Genomic DNA, 21,365 nt, shown 5'->3' with positions numbered 1-21,365 from the left:
GCTGCATAACAAGTATAAGTATCAGCCAAATAAACAATTTTAAATAAATGCATAACAACAGAATGGAAAAAGAATAGATTATCTTTTTTTTTAAAGAGAGAGTGAGAGAGAGAGAGAGAGAGAATTTTTTTAATATTTATTTTTTAGTCTCGGCGTACACAACATCTTTGTTTGTATGTGGTGCTTAGGATCGAACCCGGGCCGCACGCGTGCCAGGCGAGCGCGCTACCGCTTGAGCCACATCCCCAGCCCAGAATAGATTATCTTTATACTTAAATGGCTGATAGGAATTTGTAAACTATCCAATTAACAAATGGTTTAAGAACAGGAATAGAAAATACACCAGGCTGGGTACAATGGCGCACACCTGTAATCCCAGCAACTCGGGAGACTGAGACAGGAGAATCTCAAGTTCAAAGCCAGCCTCAGCAAGCAAGGTGCTTAACAGCTCACTGAGACCCTGTCTCTAAATAAAATACAAAACAGGGCGGGGGATGTGGCTTACTGGCCAAGTGCCCCTGAGTTCAATCCCTAGTACCAAAAAAAAAAAAAAAAAAAAATAGGGGCTGGGGTTGTGGCTTAGTAGTAAAGCGCTTGCCTGGCATGTGTGAGGCACTGGGTTCGATCCTCAGCATCATATAAAAATTAATAAATAATAGTATGTGTCCATCTATAACCAAAATAAAAATTAAAAAAAGAAAGAAAATACCAGAAGACAAATACTTGAAGAGTCATCAACTTCATTAATAGTAAAGAAATACAATACAAGTAAAGCAGTTACCAGTTGGCACTTTACTAGCTGTCCATAACATTTATGATGTCACCGTAAATAGTAGAGGGCTTTCTACAGAGTGACTTGGAAACTCAATGCTACAAATGGTTATACCCCTTGACTTACAGAAATACATGTTAAAGAAATAAGTCAAGGGAGAAAGTAACTTATTTGAACATAGTGGTTTTTTAAAAACTTTTTTTAGTTGTAGATGGGCACAATACCCTTATTTTATTTATTCATCTTTATGCAGTGCTAGGCAAGTGCTCTACCACTGAGCCACAACCCCAGTCCTGAACATAGTGTTTTATAGTTTAAGCCTATAAGTCATCCAAATGACCAATAGTGGAAGAATGGCTAACCAGGATTTAGTGAAACAGCAGATTCTCATTAGGAAAAGCAATAGAATTTCAATGAAAAAGGGCTACATAATTAATAGGGACTTATAAGCTAGAAAAATAAAATTCCAAAAATGTATATACAATGATATTTATTTCTACTATGGGATGGGAAGAAACCACAGTTTGAGCATAGCTGATGATTGAGGAATTGATATTTATTGTAGCTATTGATAGATGTTTCTATTAAAGTTTTATTATGTAATTGATTACATATACAGTTTAAAAAGAAGATTGATGCCTTAATTAGGAGAAATTTAACACAGCAACTAAGGATGAGCTTTGCAGTTAGATCTCTGTTCAAATCTTGACTCCTCTCTTACTAGCTCTGTGATCTTCTTTAGGTTTTAGATTTCTCGTTTGTAAAATGGGAATGTCAACCATATAGAACTATGTTAGGAATTAAAACACATGTCAGGCTCATGGTAATTGCTTTAAATTTAAGTATATAAATTTATATATATATATATATATAAATTTATATATAAAAATTTATATATATTTGATTTAAATTTATATATATAAATTCTCTCTATATAAATTCTATATATGTAAATTCTATATATGTATATAAAAATTCTCTCTATATATAAATTCTCTCTATATATGTATATATAAATTCTATATATATGTATATGTATACATTCTACATATGTATATATATAAATTCTATATATGTGTGTATATATATAAATTCGATATATGTATATATAAATGTTATTATATATACACATATGAATGTGTGTATATATATATAAAATATGGATAGAGGAAGGAGAGAGAGAGAGAGGAAGGGAAGAAGAAAGGAAAGAAGGTAGGTAGGTTAAGAAGGAAGGCAGGAGGGAAGGAAGGTTGGTTGGTTCAAATTCTAGATTAGACTTAGCAAAAAAAATCTAATGTAGATTTGACTCACATTGAATAGAGTACAAAAAAATGGTTCTACATTATGCAATACCTCTAAAATAATTTTTCTATTATACTACCCAATAAACTGAACCTAGGGAAGAAATTGAAGGGCACAAAACTCATTAAATATTTTTTTCCATAGAGCATTTTTTTTATTGGTTGTTCAAAACATTACAAAGCTCTTGACATATCATATTTCATACATTAGATTCAAGTGGGTTATGAACTCCCATTTTTACCCCAAATACAGATTGCAGAATCACATCAGTTACACATCCACATTTTTACATAATGCCATATTAGTAACTGATGTATTCTGCTACCTTTCCTATCCTCTACTATCACCCCTCCCCTCCCCTCCCCTCCCATCTTCTCTCTCTACTATAATTCATTTCTCTCCTTGTTTTTTTTCCCATTCCCCTCACAACCTCTTATATGTAATTTTGTATAACAATGAGGGTCTCCTTCCATTTCCCATGCAATTTCCCTTTTCTCTCCCTTTCCCTCCCACCTCGTGTCTCTGTTTAATGTTAATCTTTTCCTCCTGCTCTTCCTCTCTGCTCTGTTCTTGGTTGCTCTCATTATATCAAAGAAGACATTTGGCATTTGTTTTTTAGGGATTGGCTAGCTTCACTTAGCATAATCTGCTCTAGTGCCATCCATTTCCCTGCAAATTCCATGATTTTGTCATTTTTTTTAGTGCTGCGTAGTACTCCATTGTGTATAAATGCCACTTTTTTTTAATTCATTAATCTATTGAAGGGCGTCTGGGTTGGTTCCACAGTCTAGCTATTGTGAATTGTGCTGCTATGAACATCGATGTGGCAGTATCCCTGTAGTAGGCTCTTTTAAGGTCTTCAGGGAATAGTCCAAGAAGGGCAATAGCTGGGTCAAATGGTGGTTCCATTCCCAGCTTTAACTCAAAATGGATCAAGGAGCTTGATATCAAGTCAGAGACTCTGCATTTGATAGAAGAAAAAGTTGGCTCTGATCTACATATTGTGGAGTCGGGCTCCAAATTCCTTAATAGGACACCCATAGCACAAGAGTTAATAACAAGAATCAACAAATGGGACTTACTTAAACTAAAAAGTTTTTTCTCATTAAATATTTTTAATGCAGCAAAAAAATTGAGGTGATAGGAGAATGTTAATTTAGTAAGTGAAAATGTCGTTATTCTAATACATGATAAAGTCTACCAGAGGGCTAAATTTAAAAAGTAGATTTAAAATAAAAATTAGTTTAAACACAAAGGAACAAAAATTATTATGGAGTAAAGTAACAGCAGTAACAGGTCAGTTAAAAATAACAAAAACAAAGCCAGGCACAGTGGCACACACCTATAAGCCCAACTACTCAAGAGGCTGAAGCAGGAAGATCACAAATTCAAGGCCAGCCTTGGCAATTTAGCAAGACTCTGTCTCAAAATAAAAATAAAAATTTAGAGATTAGGTCAGTGATAAAGCACCCCTTGTTTCAGTCCCTAGTACCACAAAAAATAAATAAAATAAAAATAAGTACATATCATGGGTTTGATACCAATAAACAACAGACCTGAACCAGGCAAGGTGTCACAAACCGTAATCCCAGCTACTTGTAAGACTAAGGTAGGAGGATTAAAAATTCAGGCCACCTGCAATTTAGCAAGAATTTGTCTCAAGATTTAAATAAATAAATAAAAATTTTAAAGGACTGGGGATGTAGCTTAGTGGTAGAGTACTTGACTACCATGTGCAAGGCTCTAAATTAAATCCCTAGTACTAAAAAAAAAAACAAATAACAGGGCTGGTCTCTATAGGTTATGGAATCTGTCCCTGGAAATATCTCAGAAATGAACATTAAGTTGTTTATCCTGGATAGACTTTAGACATTCTCCTTTGAGGTATCTAGATCCTTTTGTGTTTCTAATTACTATATAATTTTAATCACTGGGAATATCTACTGCTTAAACAAATGATAGAATGTAAGCTTAATGTTAAATCTAAGTGTATTCTGAAGGATTCCTTAAAAAGGAGTGTGGTGGTATGGAAATAGTAGGCATATTGTAGGGTTATAAAAAGTAGAGTGATAGAAGTATATAAAGAAGTTGGGATATATTAGATGATCACTATTGTCACTAATAATTCATTTACATTCATGTAGATTAAAGAAAGTAGGCTATTCTGGCAAAAAAATAGCTACCTTAAAATATCTTAATTGATTAAGGATTAATTACTCAAAACTGGTTTTCTTTTTAATCTTTCCTAGCAAAGTTGTAGGGGTCAAGGAAAGCAAAGGAACATGAGTGATCCTTAGGAGAGCCACAAACCTTGAAATCAGAGTAATGTTTATGTTGTATCCTTAACACATTTCCCCTAATTCTAGAGCCTCTAGGTCCATGTGTCAAGACATCCAATGTGTTGGATCCTGATTATCTGCTCGGGTGAAACATCATTTAATATCTAGGGTTCTCATGCCAGTGTTCTCGAAGTGTGGCTGCTAGACCAGCGACAGCAATAACAGGAGTGTCTAGGAACTTGTTAAGAGATTTAAATTCTTAGGCCTATCTTATTGAATCATAAAATCTGAGGAAGGGACATAGCATTCTGTGTTTTAATTGATCTCCAAGTGATTCTAATGCATGCCCAGTTTGGGGGAACATTCATTGCCTGATTGAGGAGCCAGTACTATGTACAAAGTGGGGTTGAGCCAGGATACTCTCTCTCCTATAGGCTCAGAGTCAAAATAAGGATTTCCCTTTAAGGTCATAAAAAGAACCCTCAAACTCAAAGGAGTCTTTTTCAGGAATCTTTCTTATATGACTAGGAGCTAATATATAGGTATAGATAAAAATATAGATATATATATTAATAAACAACAGAACATGACTGTATATGTATGTGTCACCCTACTTCCTATTGGAGGCACAGAGTAGCTAAAATAGATACAAATTTCACCCAGAACACTGACCTATTATTTCTTGATTGTAACCACTGAATTATTTCACTGAAACTAAACAATGACCAGAAGGAGTACTGGAAAGTCTAATGTGTTACAGAGAAAGAAAGACCAAGATTAAAAAAAAAAGGAAAGAAAGGAGAATAACGAAGGGAGAAAAAGAGAGAGAAGCTATCAGAAATAGAGAGGGGAGACAGAATTGTTAGATGCAGAGGGACATAAAAATGTGCCACTCAGTGGGGAATATTCCTTTCACTACTATGCAGAAATACAGGTTTAATAGAAAAGCCTATGATTTATTTTAAAACGGGGGATAGGAGCAAGATAAAATCAATTCATCTAACTTAGCAATTTCCCCTAAATAATTATTGATCAAGTCAAATCATTCTGATGTCCTCCTGTTTTATTTTGTTCTCATATCTTAAATACAGTGTCCCTAGCTATTGTCTAATACTTAAGAAACATACCATGGGGGGCTGGGGATGTGGCTCAAGCGGTAGCGCGCTCACCTGACATGCGTGCGGCCCAGGTTCAATCCTCAGCACCACATACAAACAAAGATGTTGTGTCTGCCGAAAAACTAAAAAATAAATATTAAAATTCTCCCTCCCTCTCTCTCTCTCTCTCTCTCTCTCTCTCTCTTTTCTCTCTCTCTCTCTCTCTCTTTAAAAAAAGAAAAAAGAAACACACCATGAATCAAAATATTATAAGGTTAACTACTTAAATCATTTCAGCTTCCTCCTTGCCCTTTTGTACATAACGAATTCCTTGAAACCATTAGATTAATATTTGATGCCTTTTAAAAAACATTTAAGGAATTTACAAACTTTACTTTTTATTACAGTTTTAGATTTACAGACTAATTGGGCAGATGGGAGATAGAGTTCCATCTCACCGCCACCTCCTCTCCTCACCCCCACAGTTTCTCCTATATATCTTATATATGATATACTGATATGTTATTATTAACTATACTCCATAGTTTACACTAAGGTTCATGCTTTGTGTTGTACAGTTTAGTGAATTTTGACAAATGCATAATAGGTAACCAGTATTATATCTTTGCAGAGAATAATTTATTACTCTAAAAAGCCCTCCTCATCATTAAGCTAACTTTTAACTGCTCTTTAAAATATTTAAAATTACGAAGATAACACATTTTTAGGATAAAAAATGTTCTGCAGGTGCTAAGTTTTTTAGTTTCATGTTATGATCACTATTAGAAATTATAAAATGAACCCCTATACAAATGAAAAAATTATAGAAGTTTAAAGATATAAAGGATCTTGGGCTAGGGGCATACCTCAGTGGTAGAGCGCTTGCCTAGCTAGTGTGAAGCACAGGGTTCAATTCTCAGCACCACATATACATAAATAAATAAAGATCCATTAACAACCAAAAGAATAATTTAAAAAAGATATAAAGGAACTTACTATTTAACTAATCTTAAATTCTTCAAGGCTTCATCCCTGGGCTTCCTGTGCCATTAATCTACTGACTTCACTTGGGAGAAATAAACAGATGAAGAAAAACAAAATAAAACAAAAACAAATTTTCATTCTAAGTAACCCTGTTAAGTTCAATGTAATCAATCATGAATTCTTTTTTATTGCCTATTTGTATTAGGAACATAATGACTAGCTGGAGTCTAACTTAAGAATGTTAATTATGAATGAAAGATAAAAAAGATGGAGATTTAAACTTTTCAATATTGTCAGTTTAGGTCTTTTAGAAATGAAGTATTTACTCTATGAAGAATGTATATTCCTTCTTATGCCTTGACAATAGTGCTACCATGACTGTTAATAATAGAATAATAGCAGGCTTTATTTTAACTTGCACCTATTTATTAAAGATATACTTAATTTATATCTTTAGTCTCTTAAAAACTTTTATTATCAGTCTCATTCAAATCAACAGATCAATTTTGGTACAGGCCATATGAATTCTTATTTACTAACTCTTCAGAAAATTACTACTATATTTTTTTCTACATTTTTTATTGGAGCATTAGAGTTGTACAGATTGATGGGACTTGTTACATATTCATGCATGCACACAATATAACAATATAATTTGGCCAATACCACTCCCCAACACTCTCCCTCCCTTCCTCCCAGCCCTGATCCCTTTTCTCTACTGATCTCCTGTTTTTAATTTTTTAGTACAAAGTTGGAGTTCTTTATTCACATAGAGTAAGACACGGGCCTTTTGAACTTTTTTTATTTTTTGAACTTTTTTTTTTTATATTTTAGTACAAAGTTGGGGTTCTTTATTCACATAGAGTAAGGCATAGGCCAAGTGGGAGAGCTGTGCAGTCTCTGTGCCAACAAGTTTCAAATGTAAAGTCCTTCAGCTTCTGAAAGAAGCTCTTCCCATCTCAGGAAAAACACGTTTTGTTGAGAATAAAAATGAGGCAACCTGGCGTCAGCAAGGATGTGTGGTCACCAGTCAGTCCTTCTGAAAATGCTTAGTGAGGGTGGCCAGCAACTCCCGCTTCTTCAGCCCCCCTTCAGCCTGTACACCTGTAGGCCTCTTTCTCATGAGCACAGTGAGTTTGACAGCATGACCTTGACAATGTGGGCCTTCATTTCCTCTTCATAGACCTCTACTTTGAGCCTTTAGCTTCCAGAACCTCCATCATCTTGGTTTCACTTACTAACTTTGCCCTCAGGATTGTAATTTGGTGGGGTAGACAAGTTCCTTTAAACTCATCTACCAGAGAGCCCAGTCTTTTATTCATTGCTTCAACCTTGGGCAATGTCAGATCTATTGCTTGTTTAGGCTCTATCAGATCCAAAGCTAAGGCCTCCAGATTTCTAAAGTGGTACTGCAGCACTGGATTCTCAAAGCTGTGACTTCTGTATTTGAAGCACACCTTTTTAACAATGGCTTTCATCTTGGCTATCTGTTCAGGGTTGGCCATGACTTTTTTAGTAAGAGGCAGTTTCTATTTATCCCAGCATAGGGGTAGGAAGCTTGGAGGGGTCACCGGAATTTTCTGGTTATCCAGCTCTTCTTCCTGTGGCACCAAAGCCACAAAATAAGGGAGGATGTTCTCGTGGAATGAGTATCTGCATACTGCTTTGACTGCCTTCTCCAGACACTTGGTGAGCAGAGCACTAAACAGGGTTGAGCTCCCACTTACCAGGGTCTCCTCAGGGTAAAGGAACAGGGAAGGTCTCAGGTTAATGGTGCTTCTTCAGCATGAGCAAGGGCTTAAAGTCAAGGAAAATGAAACCTGGTTCATCAAACTGCTTCAACTCCTCCATTTCCTCTTTCTCTAGTAAAATCTGAAAACTCCCATAGATCTGAAGTATCTTTTGCCTATATTTACATCAAATGTCGAGTCTTAGTTTTTCCTGGTTCATTTGTTTCCCTGGAGGTCATTGGAAAAGGCCTGCTAGCCTTCTGGACCAAGTTATAAATGCCTACAGAGAGCGCTATACCATTGTTGAACTTAAACTTGAATCTGGACAGTACTCGCTTCCTGGGCTCCTTGAGGCAAACCTTCCTCAATAGGTGTTCCAGCTTGCTTGATTCCTCAAAGTGAACTCCGAGATTCTCATCCTCTGCTCTGCTGATGATATCTTTGCTGTCTTCTCTAGTTCTGTGAAGAATGCCATTGATATTTTGATAGGGATTGCATTGAATCTATATATTGTGTTTTGTAGTATGGCCAGTTTAATAATATTAATTCTGCCTATTCATGAACATGAGACGTTTGTCCATCCTCTGAAGTCTTCTCCAATTTCTTTCTTCAGTGCTCTATAGTTTTCATCATAGAATTTCTTTTTTGTTTCTTTTGTTTTCTCACCTTTTCACCTCTATGGTTAGAATTATTCCTAGGTTTTGCTTTTGCTTTTTGAGGTTATTGTGAATGGAATTGTTTTCCTGATTTCTTTCTCAGCAGATTTCTTGTGGTTAAATAAAAAAGCTATTGATTTTTGTACGTTGATTTTGTAATGTGCTTCTTTGCCAAATTTATTAGCTCTGGCAAATTTATTAATTCTTTTGGTGGAGTTTTTTTTTTAATCTTCTAGGTATAGGATCATGTCATCTGCAAACAGTGATAATTTTACTTCTTCCTTTCCTATATTTCATCCATTTTATTTCTTTCTCTTGCCTAATTGCTCTGGCTAGAATTTCTAACACTATATTAAATAGGAGTGGTAAGAGTAGACATCCTTGTCTTGTCCCAGATTTCAAAGGTAATGCTTTCAGTTTTACCCATTGCTATGAGACTTGCTTTGAGTTTTTCAATGTAGGTTCCTTTTAATCTCTAGTTTTTTCCATATTTTTATCATGAATGGGTGCTGAATTTTATTGAAGGCATTCTCTGCATCTATTGAGATTACTAAATGATTTTTGTCCTTAATTCTGTTAATGTGATGAATTTATATTTATTAATTTGCATATATTAAACCATCCTTGCATATCTGGAATAAAACCAACTTGATCATAGAATACAATCTTCTTAATATGTTATTGAACATAATTTGCTAATATCTTATTAAATATTTTTGCATCTAAGTTCAGCAGGGATATTGGTCTGTAGTTTTCTTTCCTTAAGGTATCCTTCTCTGGTTTGGGGTATAAACATGATATTGGCTTCGTAGAATGAATTTGGAAATGTTCCATCCCTTTCTGTTTCATGGAATAGTTTAACGAATGTGATATTAATTAGTTCATCTTTGAAAGTCAGGTAGAATTCAACTGGTCTTAGGCTTGTTTTTTTTTTTTGTCAGAAGACTTTTTATTACTGCTTCTATTTCATTACATGTCATTGATCTTTGTTTTCTGTGTCTTCTTGACTCAATTTTGGCACATTGTATGTGTCAAAAATGTCTTCATTTCTTTTACATTTTCCAATTTATTGGAATATACATTTTCAAAATAGTTCCTAATGATCTCCTGGGTTTCTGAGATGCCTATGGTGATTTCTTCTTTTTCATCTCTAATTTTATTATTTTGGTTTTTCCTCCTTTTTTCCTTTGGTTAGTTTGGCTAAGGGATTATCAATCTTATTTACCTTTTCAAACAATGAACTCTTTATTTCATCAATCCTTTGTAATGTTTTTTATTCTCAAATACATTGATTTGGGGACTGATCTTAACTATTTCCTCCCTTCTACTGGTTTTGGAATTAATTTGTTCTTTTTCAAGGGACTTGAGGTGTCCCATTAGGTTGTTTATTGGGGATCTTTCTGATTTTCTTATGTAGGCACTCATAGCTATATACTTTCCTCTTAGAACTGCCTTTACAATGTCCCAGAGGTTCTGGTATGTTATACCACCATTCTCATTTGAGTCTTAAGAATTTTTTAATTTGTCCATCGATTTCTTCTATCATCCTTTAAATTATTCAAAAGACTATTGTTCAATTTTCCTGTGTTTTTATAGTTTCTGCAGGGTTTGGTTATGTTGATTTCTAATTTCATTCCATTATGATCTAATAATAGAGAAAAGAAGCTTGGGAGGCTGAAACAGGAGATTCTTGAGTTCAGAGCTATCCTAAGCAACGGCGAGGTGCTAAGCAACTCAGTGAGACCCTGTCTCTAAATAAAATACAAAATAGGGCTAGGGATATGACTCAGCTGTTGAGTACACCTGATTCACTCCCTAGTACCAGAGAGAAAGAGAGAGAGAAGGAATTATGTCAATATTTTGTATTTGCTAAGAGTAGTTTGGTGGCAACTCTTAAGGTCTATTTTGGAGAAGTTTCCATGAGCCTCTGAGAAGAAAGTGTATTCAGCTGTTGTTGGATGAAATATTCTATCAATGTCTGTTAGGTTTATTTGACTTATAATATTTTTCAGGTCCAATGAGTCTTTACTAAGTTTATGTCTGTATGACCTACCTAATGGTGAGAGAAGTGTGTTGAAATCGCAAAGTATTATGTACTGGGGTCTATCCAGGACTTCAATTTGGGTAGTATATCTTATGTAATAAGTTATACACACATTTTGGGCAAAAAAAAATCATTATTTTTATATCTTCTTCTTCTTCTTCTTTTTTTTTTTTTTTGGTAGTGTTGGGGATTGAAACCTGAGCCTAAGCATGCAAGGCAAGCACTCTACCAACTGAGCTATATCCTCAGCCCTGTTATATCTCCTTGATTGTTCCCTTTACCAGTATGAAGTGACCTTCTTTGTTTCTTCTGATTAATTTTGGTATAAAATCTTTGTCAGATATGAGAGTAGCTAATCCTGCTTGTTTGGAGGCTCCTTTTACATTATATATCAATTTTCATTCTTTCACTTTCAGCCTGTAGCTGTCTTTGCCTTTAAAAGGTGCATCTCTTGCAAACAGCATATAGTTGGATCTTGTTTTATTAATTCATTTTGTCAGCCTACATCTTTTTATTGGAGAGATGAGGCCACTTACATTCAATGTTATTATAGAGAAATATTTATTAATTATGTAAAGGTCAGGGGAGCGTCGGAGGAAGAGACCACCAAGAGACTATCTCATGCAACGGCAAAGGGTTTATTGACCAGCATGCTGGGGCTCAGAGCTCACTTGAGTAGAGCAAAGAGAAAGAGAGAGAGCCCTGAGAACAGCTTAAGCAGAGCTTATATACTTTTCTTGGAGAGGGCAGGGAGAGAAGTTACATTTTGCAGTTTGGCAGTTGGGGACAGCACATTCTGGGAACAAGATTAGCAAACAGTTCGCAGTTGGGGACAGCACATTTTGGGAACAAGATTAGCAAACAGTTCTTAAGATTTCAACAGTGTTTTGTTAAGCATACAGAAAAACGGAGTGACAAGTACCTATTTTATTAACCTTTCAATTACTGCCATTTGATTTATTTATCGTATTGCATCAGTATTATGTTTAATTTGGTCCTGTTTATCATTAGCTTAGCTACTCTTCAAATTAGATTTGTTCTTTTGTGAACTTTGAGGTTTGTTTTTTATTTCTTCTATGTGTGGTATTTAAGTAAGTTCTGTAGTGCTAGTTTAGTAGTCATGAATTCTTTTAGTTTTGACTTATCATGGAAGGTTTTTATTTCAATTGAAATATTGAAGAATTTTGAATGATACCTTTGCTGGATATAGCATTCTTGGTGTTGAGGGTTATTTTCTTTCAGGACTTGGAATATATTGTTCCAAGCCCTCCTAGCTTGTACAATTTGTGCAGAGAAATCAGAAGTGATTCTTATTGGCTTTCCTCTAAATGTGATTTGATGTTTTTCTCTCGAGGCTTTTAAAATTCTATCCTTCTTTATATGTTAGGCATTTTAATTATAATGTGTCATGGAGAGGTTCTTTTTTGGTCTTGTCTACTTGGGATTCTGAATGCCTCCTGTATCTGGATGTCTATCTTATTCTCAAGGTTTGGAAATTTTTTTGTTATTATTTCCCTGGAGAGTTTACTCATTCCATTAGCCTATATCTCACGGCCCTCCTTAATTCCAGTAATTCTTAAATTTGGTCTCTTCATGTTGTCCCAGATTTCTTTTATATTCTGATCCTGATTACTTTTTTTCCCTTTAGTACTGCCTGAATATACAAGGATAACCACTTTGTCTTCCAGCTCTGAGATTCTGTCTTCAGCATGGTCTACTCTATCAGAGACTTTCAACCAGACATTTTATTTGATTTACTGTATCATTCATTTCCAAGATTTCTTTTTGGTTCTTTTTCACTATTTCTATCTCCTTATTGAATTTCTCATTCATATTCTGTACTTAATTCATTAATTCATTCAGTTATTTTTCTGTGTTCTCTTGGAATTTATTCATCATTTTTATAATGATTCTTTTGAATTCCTTATCTGATATTTAATCCACTTCAATACTTTGGGGTTATTTGCTGATATATTTGAACTTTAGGAGGCATTGTGCTAGCTTGTTTTTTCATATTTCTTAAATTTATATGGTAGATTTTATGCCTTTGTTGAAAGGAATTTCTCTTCCATTCTATATATGGACCTTTGTACGACACAGTCTTCACTTGATAAAATGTCCTAGAGTGATCTGGATTGAGACCCCTTGTAGGTGTTCAACAGCTTTTGTGTTATTTCTCTCTGTTTTTGCTATAGCAATGGATATCCATATGTATTACCTGGGGTCCTACCCCTAGTTGTTTCTGGGGGCCTGGTCATTAGCTTGAGTTTTTATCTATTTCTTATATTAAAGTATAGTGGAAGCTTAACATAATATACTTATATTAAAGTATAGTGTTTGGAGCAAGGTGCACTGGGTCTTTCGTAAAGTTTAGTTCAGCAGCAAAGTTTCTACCTAATGAACTGTAGGTTCCCAGCACTTCACAGAATAAGGGTAAACAAACAATAGCAATAACAACCAACACAAATAACAATAACAACCAACACAAAGCATTAAACTAAGTTGTTCTTGGTTCCTACTATGACATCTACAATGTTAATTGCAAAAAAAAAAAAAAAAACCCAGAAATTGTAGGGTCAGAAATTGCCAACAGCAAAACCAATAAGTAACTATTAACTATGTCTAGCATTAAAACAAACAACAAGTGTCAACTATGTCATCCACATGTATTAATGGTGGGGACAGCAGTTTATATATAAGTCAATTAGTGCTAAAAGACTGTAAGAATGCAGCTAATTAAGATAAAAGAAAATGTGATAGAAAGGTAGGGAAAAGTTCATAATTTCAAAAAGTGAAAACTATGACATCTACAATGTTAATTGCAAAAAAAAAAAACAGAAATTGTAGGGTCAGAAATTGCCAACAGCAAAACCAATAAGTAACTATTAACTATGTCTAGCATTAAAACAAACAAGAAGTGTCAACTATGTCATCCATCAGTATTAATGGTGGGGACAGCAGTTTATATATAAGTCAATTAGTGCTAAAAGACTGTAAGAATGCAGTTAATTAAGATAAAAGGAAATGTGATAGAAAGGTAGGGAAAAGTTCATAATTTCAAAAAGTGAACAAGGAGAATGCAGAAAAGATATAATATGTGATGGTTGTAAGGAAGGAGAAGAAGAAATAGAAATAACATAGTAAAGAGGTATAAAGGAGAGAACAATAGAATTTGGCTGTTAGCAGAAGAGAGAAAGAGAAACAAGAGAAATTTACAAATGAAAAACAATATAAAATAAAACAAATATACTAATCAAATATACTAATCAAAATATACTAATCAAAATCCCTAACCCTCAAAAGACAAGATAAGGAAAAATAACTATATTTTAAAAATGCTACAAATGAGAAAAAAAGAAACAAATATGTATATATGTACATGAACCAATCAGCATAGCAAATGCACACAAAACCAAAAACAAAACAAAACAAAATTTTAGTGAAAAATTAATGAATTATTTCCACTGAGGTGATCAAAATAGTCAATGAGAATAGATACTATCTATGCCCAACCGTCTTTCTTTTCATTTCTTTTGGCTATGTACTGTAAATGAGAGCAAGGGCTGGGGGTTGTTAACCCTTTCCTCTTTTTGTGTTGTTCACCAAACTACCAGTTGGAATAGTCTAAGAATGAAACTGGTTCAAATAATTCTCAGCTTCTCTTCTCCCTGCTATGAGATAGAATGGGAAGGGAAGTACTGTCAGTTGGAAGTACTGTCAGTTGGAGTTTTATCGATACAGACCAGGTCAATGCACTCCAGGGCTGGGGTTGCTGCTGCAGAGTTTTGAGTGGAGTTCCAGCAGGTGAGGCTTAGATCTAATCAGGCCTCAGTGGCTTTGCTGGGTGGTTTCTGCTTTGGAGAGATTAGATCAACATACCCCTAGGGCCTGGCAATTATCTCTGCTGGGAGTGTGCATCTCAGGAGCCTCTCAAAAATTGTTCTTATGGATTAAAGGAGCCAATCCTTCACCCACTCTGCTGGCCACAAACACAGTCTTTCCAGGCTTCCCAGGCTTAGTTTGTGAGTATATTCATATCTGCCCATTCAGATTCCTGACCACTTCAGCTAGTCATGCGAGCCACCAGACTCAAAGGGGAAGTGAGTTGGGCTCCCCTTCACTTTTCCAACTTGCATCCCCCTGGGTAAAATATTCTCTGTGCCTGTTTTGCTCCCATTCTGCTAAGTACACCCCAGGCTATACAGAAGGTGGAAGGTGCTTGCTAAGACAGTGTAACCATGTTTACTCAGATCTGCCAGCTCCCCTGGCAGCAGCTGCAGCATGGCTGCCTCAGGATAGCTCTCACCTCAGCTCTGAATGCCCAGCTGGGAAACACAGGCCACTTTTCAAGCACCAGTGCACAGTACAGCCTATGCATTAGCTAAGGGCAGGCTGCTTTTCTGATCTCCGGTTTTTCCAAATTAAATTTGTCTATTGTGTTTCTCTGTGTTCCCCTTCCCTCTGTGCTGAACCAATGCCACTACCACTGCTGTGGCAAACAGCTTGGCTCCAATGTAGTCTTTCTTTGTTTAATGTACCCAAATTTCTGAATCTCTAAGACACCCTGTCTGTTCAATATGAGTTTTAGTGAAATCCCTACTTTACCCACCTTGCACAGAAGTACACTACTCCTGCTTCTTGAATCCTGAGCCATGGAGCAACTAGGAATGTAGCCTTCCTCTAGTCTGCCATCTTGAATCTTTCAGAAAATTACTATTTTAAATTTACTTCCTGAAAGACTAATTTTAGAACTTGAACTGGATGTATTTGCCTGACTCCTTAAAGTGGATCATAATTAGGGATTATGTGTCAAAAATATTTATTGACAGTCTGGCAAATAAGCAAGAAAATGTTGAAAGTTAAATGACTTGTATAACCATAAAACTCTAATAAAAAAATCCAAGGGGGAAAGAAAAGAAAATTAAATGACTTAGGTTTATATTTTAGCATGCCAATGAAGTTAAGAAAATAAGTATTTTAACTATTGCTACTTTTTTTTTTTTTAATAAATCAGGGGTACTGAAAAAGAAGTTTCTTTATCCAAAGACATTTCTGAAAGTTAAATTATCTGAAAAACTGACCACTAATTTCCTGTTTAATCCAATAAGCCATAAGAAATATTAATAAGTATACATAAAGGTATGTTCTTTGCCTACAAGATTCCCAATTGTTGTTACCCCTAGCGAGAGGTTGGTGAAGAAGCTAGCAGATTGGTGACTTCTCAAACCATCCAATCCAGAATTTACTCCAAGGTTTCTATAAGACCTTATATTACCAATAAAACTGATTTATTTATTTACTCTCCTGAGTAGCAGCAATTAGAATCTGTCTCTGCCCAGAAGGAAGGACTAACAGGCAGCAGGACTGGGGATGCCAGCAACCTCACTGAGTGACTGGAAATAAATGCAATAAAAAATTATATGTTATTACATAAAATTTGCTTTTATAGCTTTTACAGGTTGGATAATAGGTAAATAAATAATTTTATCTAACATTGTAATCAATAACAGCCTCAGCTTGCCAAACATGGTTCATTACTACCCACAAAGCATTTAGAGAATGACTAGTTATCTCATACCTAATAATTCTTTTCTAAATATTTGTGGTTATGATGGAAAACTTTTGAAATGTGCTGTTTATTTTTACAGGAGCATGAGAACTCATTCACATCCTTCAGGTATGGAACAAATTCCATCACATATTTCATTGTGATGTTTGGTGTCTGGGAGTTGCCTCTGGTTCTTGAATAGTAGAGTAGTTAAGAGGAAAAGAATCCATTCTGAGAGCCCTACATTTAGAAACTTTTCCTCAAAGCCTATCCTCAGACTATTTTTCAAGTGGCCAGGCATTGCTTCCCATTTCTTTTTCTGTGCTGGTAGCATTTGGTTTTCCAATTACCTGAATTTAATAACCCATCAGGCATGAACTAATCCAAGACTAACTCAGCAGGAAGAATCCAAACTATAAGGGGGATTGTGCACAACTAAATTTTTGGTAAATCTAAATCATTTAGCTCCTCGTTTCTTCCTGCTTATATCTTTAGTCTCTCACTCACTGTTAGATGATACTATTTCATTTTCTGGGGAGAAGCAGTTTCTTCTTTATAAAATCCCTTGTCTAATAAGATAACTTGGAATAACAAATTTATCACATGAAGGTTATCTTATGGACATACATGGGTATCCCTCCATTTGCTGGCTACTGACCCACTTCCAAGTTTCTTTTTAACTAGGGAGATGGAATAGGCCTCAGCTTAAGTTGTGCATATAAAATAGTAGTATAGGGCCAGGTACTGTAGTGAATGGCTATAATACAACCACGTTAGAGTCTGAGGCAGGAAGATCACAAGTTCAAGGCCAGCCTGGTCAATTTGGCAAGGCCCTAAGCAACCTAGTGAGACTCTGCCTCAAAATAAAAAGATTAAATAAAAGGGGAGGTATAGCTCAGAATACTTCTGGGTTCAATCCCCAGTACCACACATACATACAAATATTGTACAAGAAACAGTAACATTTAACTTGGCTTGAGTGAAGAGAGAAAAAAAAAATTCAAAAAGCTTGAATACTTTGAAAGCATTTGTAGTCACATTTATGAGTCCTACAAAAAAAATAAAGAAAAAATGATTATTGGCTTTCCTTTTGGGTATTAGTGTCCAAAAGTACTGGATAACATCATGGTAATATGAGGCCTATGTTCCAATTATAGGTTTGAACCTGAGAACTTGGTAGGAAAATGCTACTGACATTTATAAGAAAAATACAAAATTTCCTTTGCGGTTTATAGAATTTTCATCTTTCAATTTCTACTACAAATTGTATTTTGTAAAGAAATCAAGATAATTTTTAGAAACTTCAGAGATGTCTAGTACAGGCAAATATTTTATTTGGCAGTTTTATAAATAACATTGTTACCTAATTAGTACATTTTACATACATTCTGAGGCATTCATTTATTTGACTTTGGAAATGTAAAATTAACATAGGACATTGATACTTTATTCTGTATGTGACTAATTCTTTCATTCTCTTCTTCCACAAACTCAATTTTGTTCAATTGAACAAGCATTTGGTGCCTGACTATATTACATATGAGGCAGGAAGAGTCTTTGGTGTAGGCTCTGGGAGAGATTAAAAAATAACAGGACAGGTTACCTGGCCTTATAACATGTACAAATAACATAATTCAGAATGTTATTATTCTCTACTTTGAAAGTGGAGAATATTTTTAGCTCAGGAGAATAAATCATGCAAAACTGTAAAGGAGGCAGTTTTGAGTTAGGAAAGGAGAAATGAGGATACCCTGGATAGAGAATGATGTGAGCTACATCAAAACAATAGGAGAATGCAAGGCAGTTCAGTTCCATTTAGGAGTAGTGAGACATGCAGTTGGAAAGCAAGGCAGGAGCCAGATATATAATATTTGCTGAGAAATTTGTATACAACTGTTAGGTAGCTAAAGAGGTGCTGCTAAAATATAGGAAAATGACAAAACTGGTGTCATGTTTAGGACGATATGCTGACTGCAATATAAGACAGAGGAGGCCCAGAAGTAGAGACCAGTTAGGAAGCTATTATAATAGTCCAGGTGAAGGGTAACAAAGTCTTGACCATGTAAGGAGCTGTCAGAATGAAAATAAGGACAAAAATACACAGTCAACAAGCTACTCACAGCCAGCCTGTGAGAACAAGGAAAAAAAATACTGAGGATGATGGTTTGGGAGACAACATGACAAGGAGGAGTAAGTCCATAAAATGAGGTGTGGAAAGGAATTAGCGGAAGGTTGGAAAGGATGAAGAAATCAGCTACTGAACACTGAAGTTAGGATCAAAAACCCCAGGTTTAGATCTAACTGTATCTCCTCTGTTACGTGAATATTTAATTTTTCTGACCCTCGTTTCTCTAACCATAAAATGTGCGTGCACATGGTTCAGGGGCTGGGACTAGGAGGGCATGAGTAGTCTCAAGGCCTTTGGGGCAGTTATAATATATAATATTTTAAGCTGAAATGTTTGTGGTCTTGGTGGCCCATCTTTTAAAATCTAGCAGGCAGCTTAAAATGGGGCTCTGGAAATCAGGAGCTAAGCAAAAATACAATGAATGAGCAGCAAAGTTCACTTTGAGTTTGTTAAATAACAAGGATAGTACAATATACAAAATTGGCAACACAGTTTTCCACAAAGTATTAACTATTTTCCATGTTTGTTTTCTTTCATGTACTTTTTCATTTCCTTTCATTTCTCTCTCCCAATCTTCCCATTTTTTCCTTAGGCTTGTATAGTTTTTCAGTTTTCCCCCTGATTAGTATTTCTTTCCCCCTTTTCACCCTCCTCTTATTCATTTTTCCCCATTCATACACTCTTACCCTTAACACTACTTTATTTCCCGCAAAAGCCAAATCTTAATATTTTTTTCCATTAAATTTAGTCTAAGTGTAGACTAAAAATGAGTCTGTAATTCCAATTTCTATTTTAGCTAGAAACCAGAATAATAATTTCTCCCCAAAATAGTAAATTTCTGGTAGTATTACGCTCATCTGATTGGCATTCAATGCTAGTTAGGGACAATGATCTCTCACACCACTCAGCAGTTTGAGAGAATTTTACTTTTAATCCCTGCAGCATGAGATTTTTGGGTAAAATGATACTTCCAATACACCATCTTTATGACATGCCTATGTACCTACATGATAGGTCCCAAGCTAAACTTGTCTCTCTAGATCGAAGTCCATCTCTCCCCTTTCTTAACTTTTAATTTCTTGTTTGTCTAATCTTTATTCTCGTTAGCTTTTCTGATTTCTTTACAGTGAGCCCAAATGATAGGCTTATCTGTGCTTCCATGGTATTTTTCCAAGATGGAAAGAAATGAGACAAAATATAGAGAGAGGAAAAACACTTATGACATATTGAGAGTTCCTTCCCACCCCTATCTCTTTTCTACTTTCCTCTTAAATATTACAAATCATATTCCTTGGAATCCTAAACAGTCAGGTTCATTCCCTGTTTATGAAGTCTGGGCTAAAAATAAAAAGGGAAGGATGCCCCTAAAAGGAAACAGGTTTGTGAAATCTAACAGTGAACACCACTGGAAAGAATTAAGGCATTTTTGATGAGGTGAGGTGGTTAGAACATAATTTGAATTTAAGACCCAAATTAAGTTCTTTCTCCTTCTGTGCCTTTTTCTCTCCTGCTTTTGGCCTTTTTCTTTCTCACTTCTTCTCTAATGATCTCTTCTACTTTCCCCCACTTTTTAACCCATTTTCCCTCCACCTCTATCCTCTCATATCAAATCCACTTCTAATTTCCTCAACCCTGTGCCTCACCTGTCTCCCCCTTTCTCAGGGGAATAGATGTGAGGAAAGGAGAGTAAAACAGAAAGAGGCAAAGTTGACCAAAAAAAATGTGTAAGAAAACTAAAGGTAAGTAACTTTTTAAAATTATGAGTTTCTATAGATTCAAATGATAGATATGATGCTTTCAGAAAAAGCTATTAATAAATGGAATCTTTTAATAGTAGTGGTGAAAAAAAGTGAATCTTATAAAAGAGGTAGAATACAATGTTGAGGGGTTTTTAATGGTTTCTGTCTTAGAATCCATCATGGGTCAAAAGGTAATATCAGCCTGAGGAAGAAAAGGGGGAGCTTTGGTGAGACACACTGGAAGAGAATTGCCTGCTGCTGCCATAATGATTCTTCTCATTTACACACCTATACTTCTTTGCTTCCTCATGCTCTTTCCAAATCTTTTTTTTTAAAGACTTCTTCATTTAATAGAAATGGGGGGCTGGAGTTGTGGCTCAGTGGTAGAGTGCTTGCCTAGCATGCATGAGGCACTGGGCTCAATCCTCAGCACCACTTAAAAATAAAATATTGTGTCCACCTAAAACTAAAAAATAAATATTAAAAAAAGAGGGCAAGGTCTCATGAAAATAGAAGGTAGACCAGTAGTATAGAGGAAAGGACCAGGGGAGGAAGGAGTAGAGAGAAAGGGGAAATACTAGAGAATGATATTGATCAAATAATATTGTTATAAATGGTCATACTTCCAAAAGTGCTATATAGATTCAGTGCAATTCCCATCAAACTTCCAATGACATTCTTCATATAGAAAAAGCAGTCATGAAATTCATTTAGGAAATTAAGAGGCCCAGAATAGTCAAAGCAATCCTTAGCAAGAAAAGCGAAGCAGGAGGCATCACAATACCAGACCTTAAATTGTACTAAAGAGCGACAGTAACAAAAACAGCATGTTATTGGCACCAAAACAGGCATGAAGACCAATGGAACAGAATAGAGGACACAGAAACAAACCCACATAAAGGCACCATAAATATACATTAAAGAAAAAATAGCCTATTCAACTAATGGTGCTGGGAAAACTGGGAATCCACATGCAGTAGAATGAAATTTCACCATATCTCTCACCCTACACAAAACTCAAAGTGAACCAAAGACCTATGTATTAGACCAGAAATCCTGCACCTGCTAGAAGAAAATGTAGGCCCA

At 35.3% G+C, this 21,365-nt stretch overlaps 1 protein-coding gene and 1 pseudogene across 1 annotated transcript in view; one reads left to right on the top strand and one right to left on the bottom strand.

Annotated features, from left to right (window-relative positions):
* The window catches only part of Garin2 (golgi associated RAB2 interactor family member 2), a 31,471-nt gene extending 11,244 nt beyond the window's left edge, over positions 1-20,227 (top strand). Inside the window, 2 exon segments of the mRNA XM_076848317.1 lie at positions 16,513-16,541; positions 20,203-20,227. Coding sequence (XP_076704432.1) covers positions 16,513-16,541; positions 20,203-20,210 — 37 coding nt within the window. The 3' untranslated portion in view covers positions 20,211-20,227.
* LOC143393472 (X-ray repair cross-complementing protein 6 pseudogene) lies at positions 7,465-15,147 on the bottom strand (annotated as a pseudogene).
* Positions 20,228-21,365: the final 1,138 nt, after the last annotated feature.

The sequence above is a fragment of the Callospermophilus lateralis genome, chromosome 3 (assembly GCF_048772815.1).
Source record: "Callospermophilus lateralis isolate mCalLat2 chromosome 3, mCalLat2.hap1, whole genome shotgun sequence".
NCBI classification, from domain to species: Eukaryota; Metazoa; Chordata; class Mammalia; order Rodentia; family Sciuridae; genus Callospermophilus; species Callospermophilus lateralis.
Note: the sequence above shows the minus strand (reverse complement) of the source record. Positions and strands in the feature narration are given on the sequence as shown.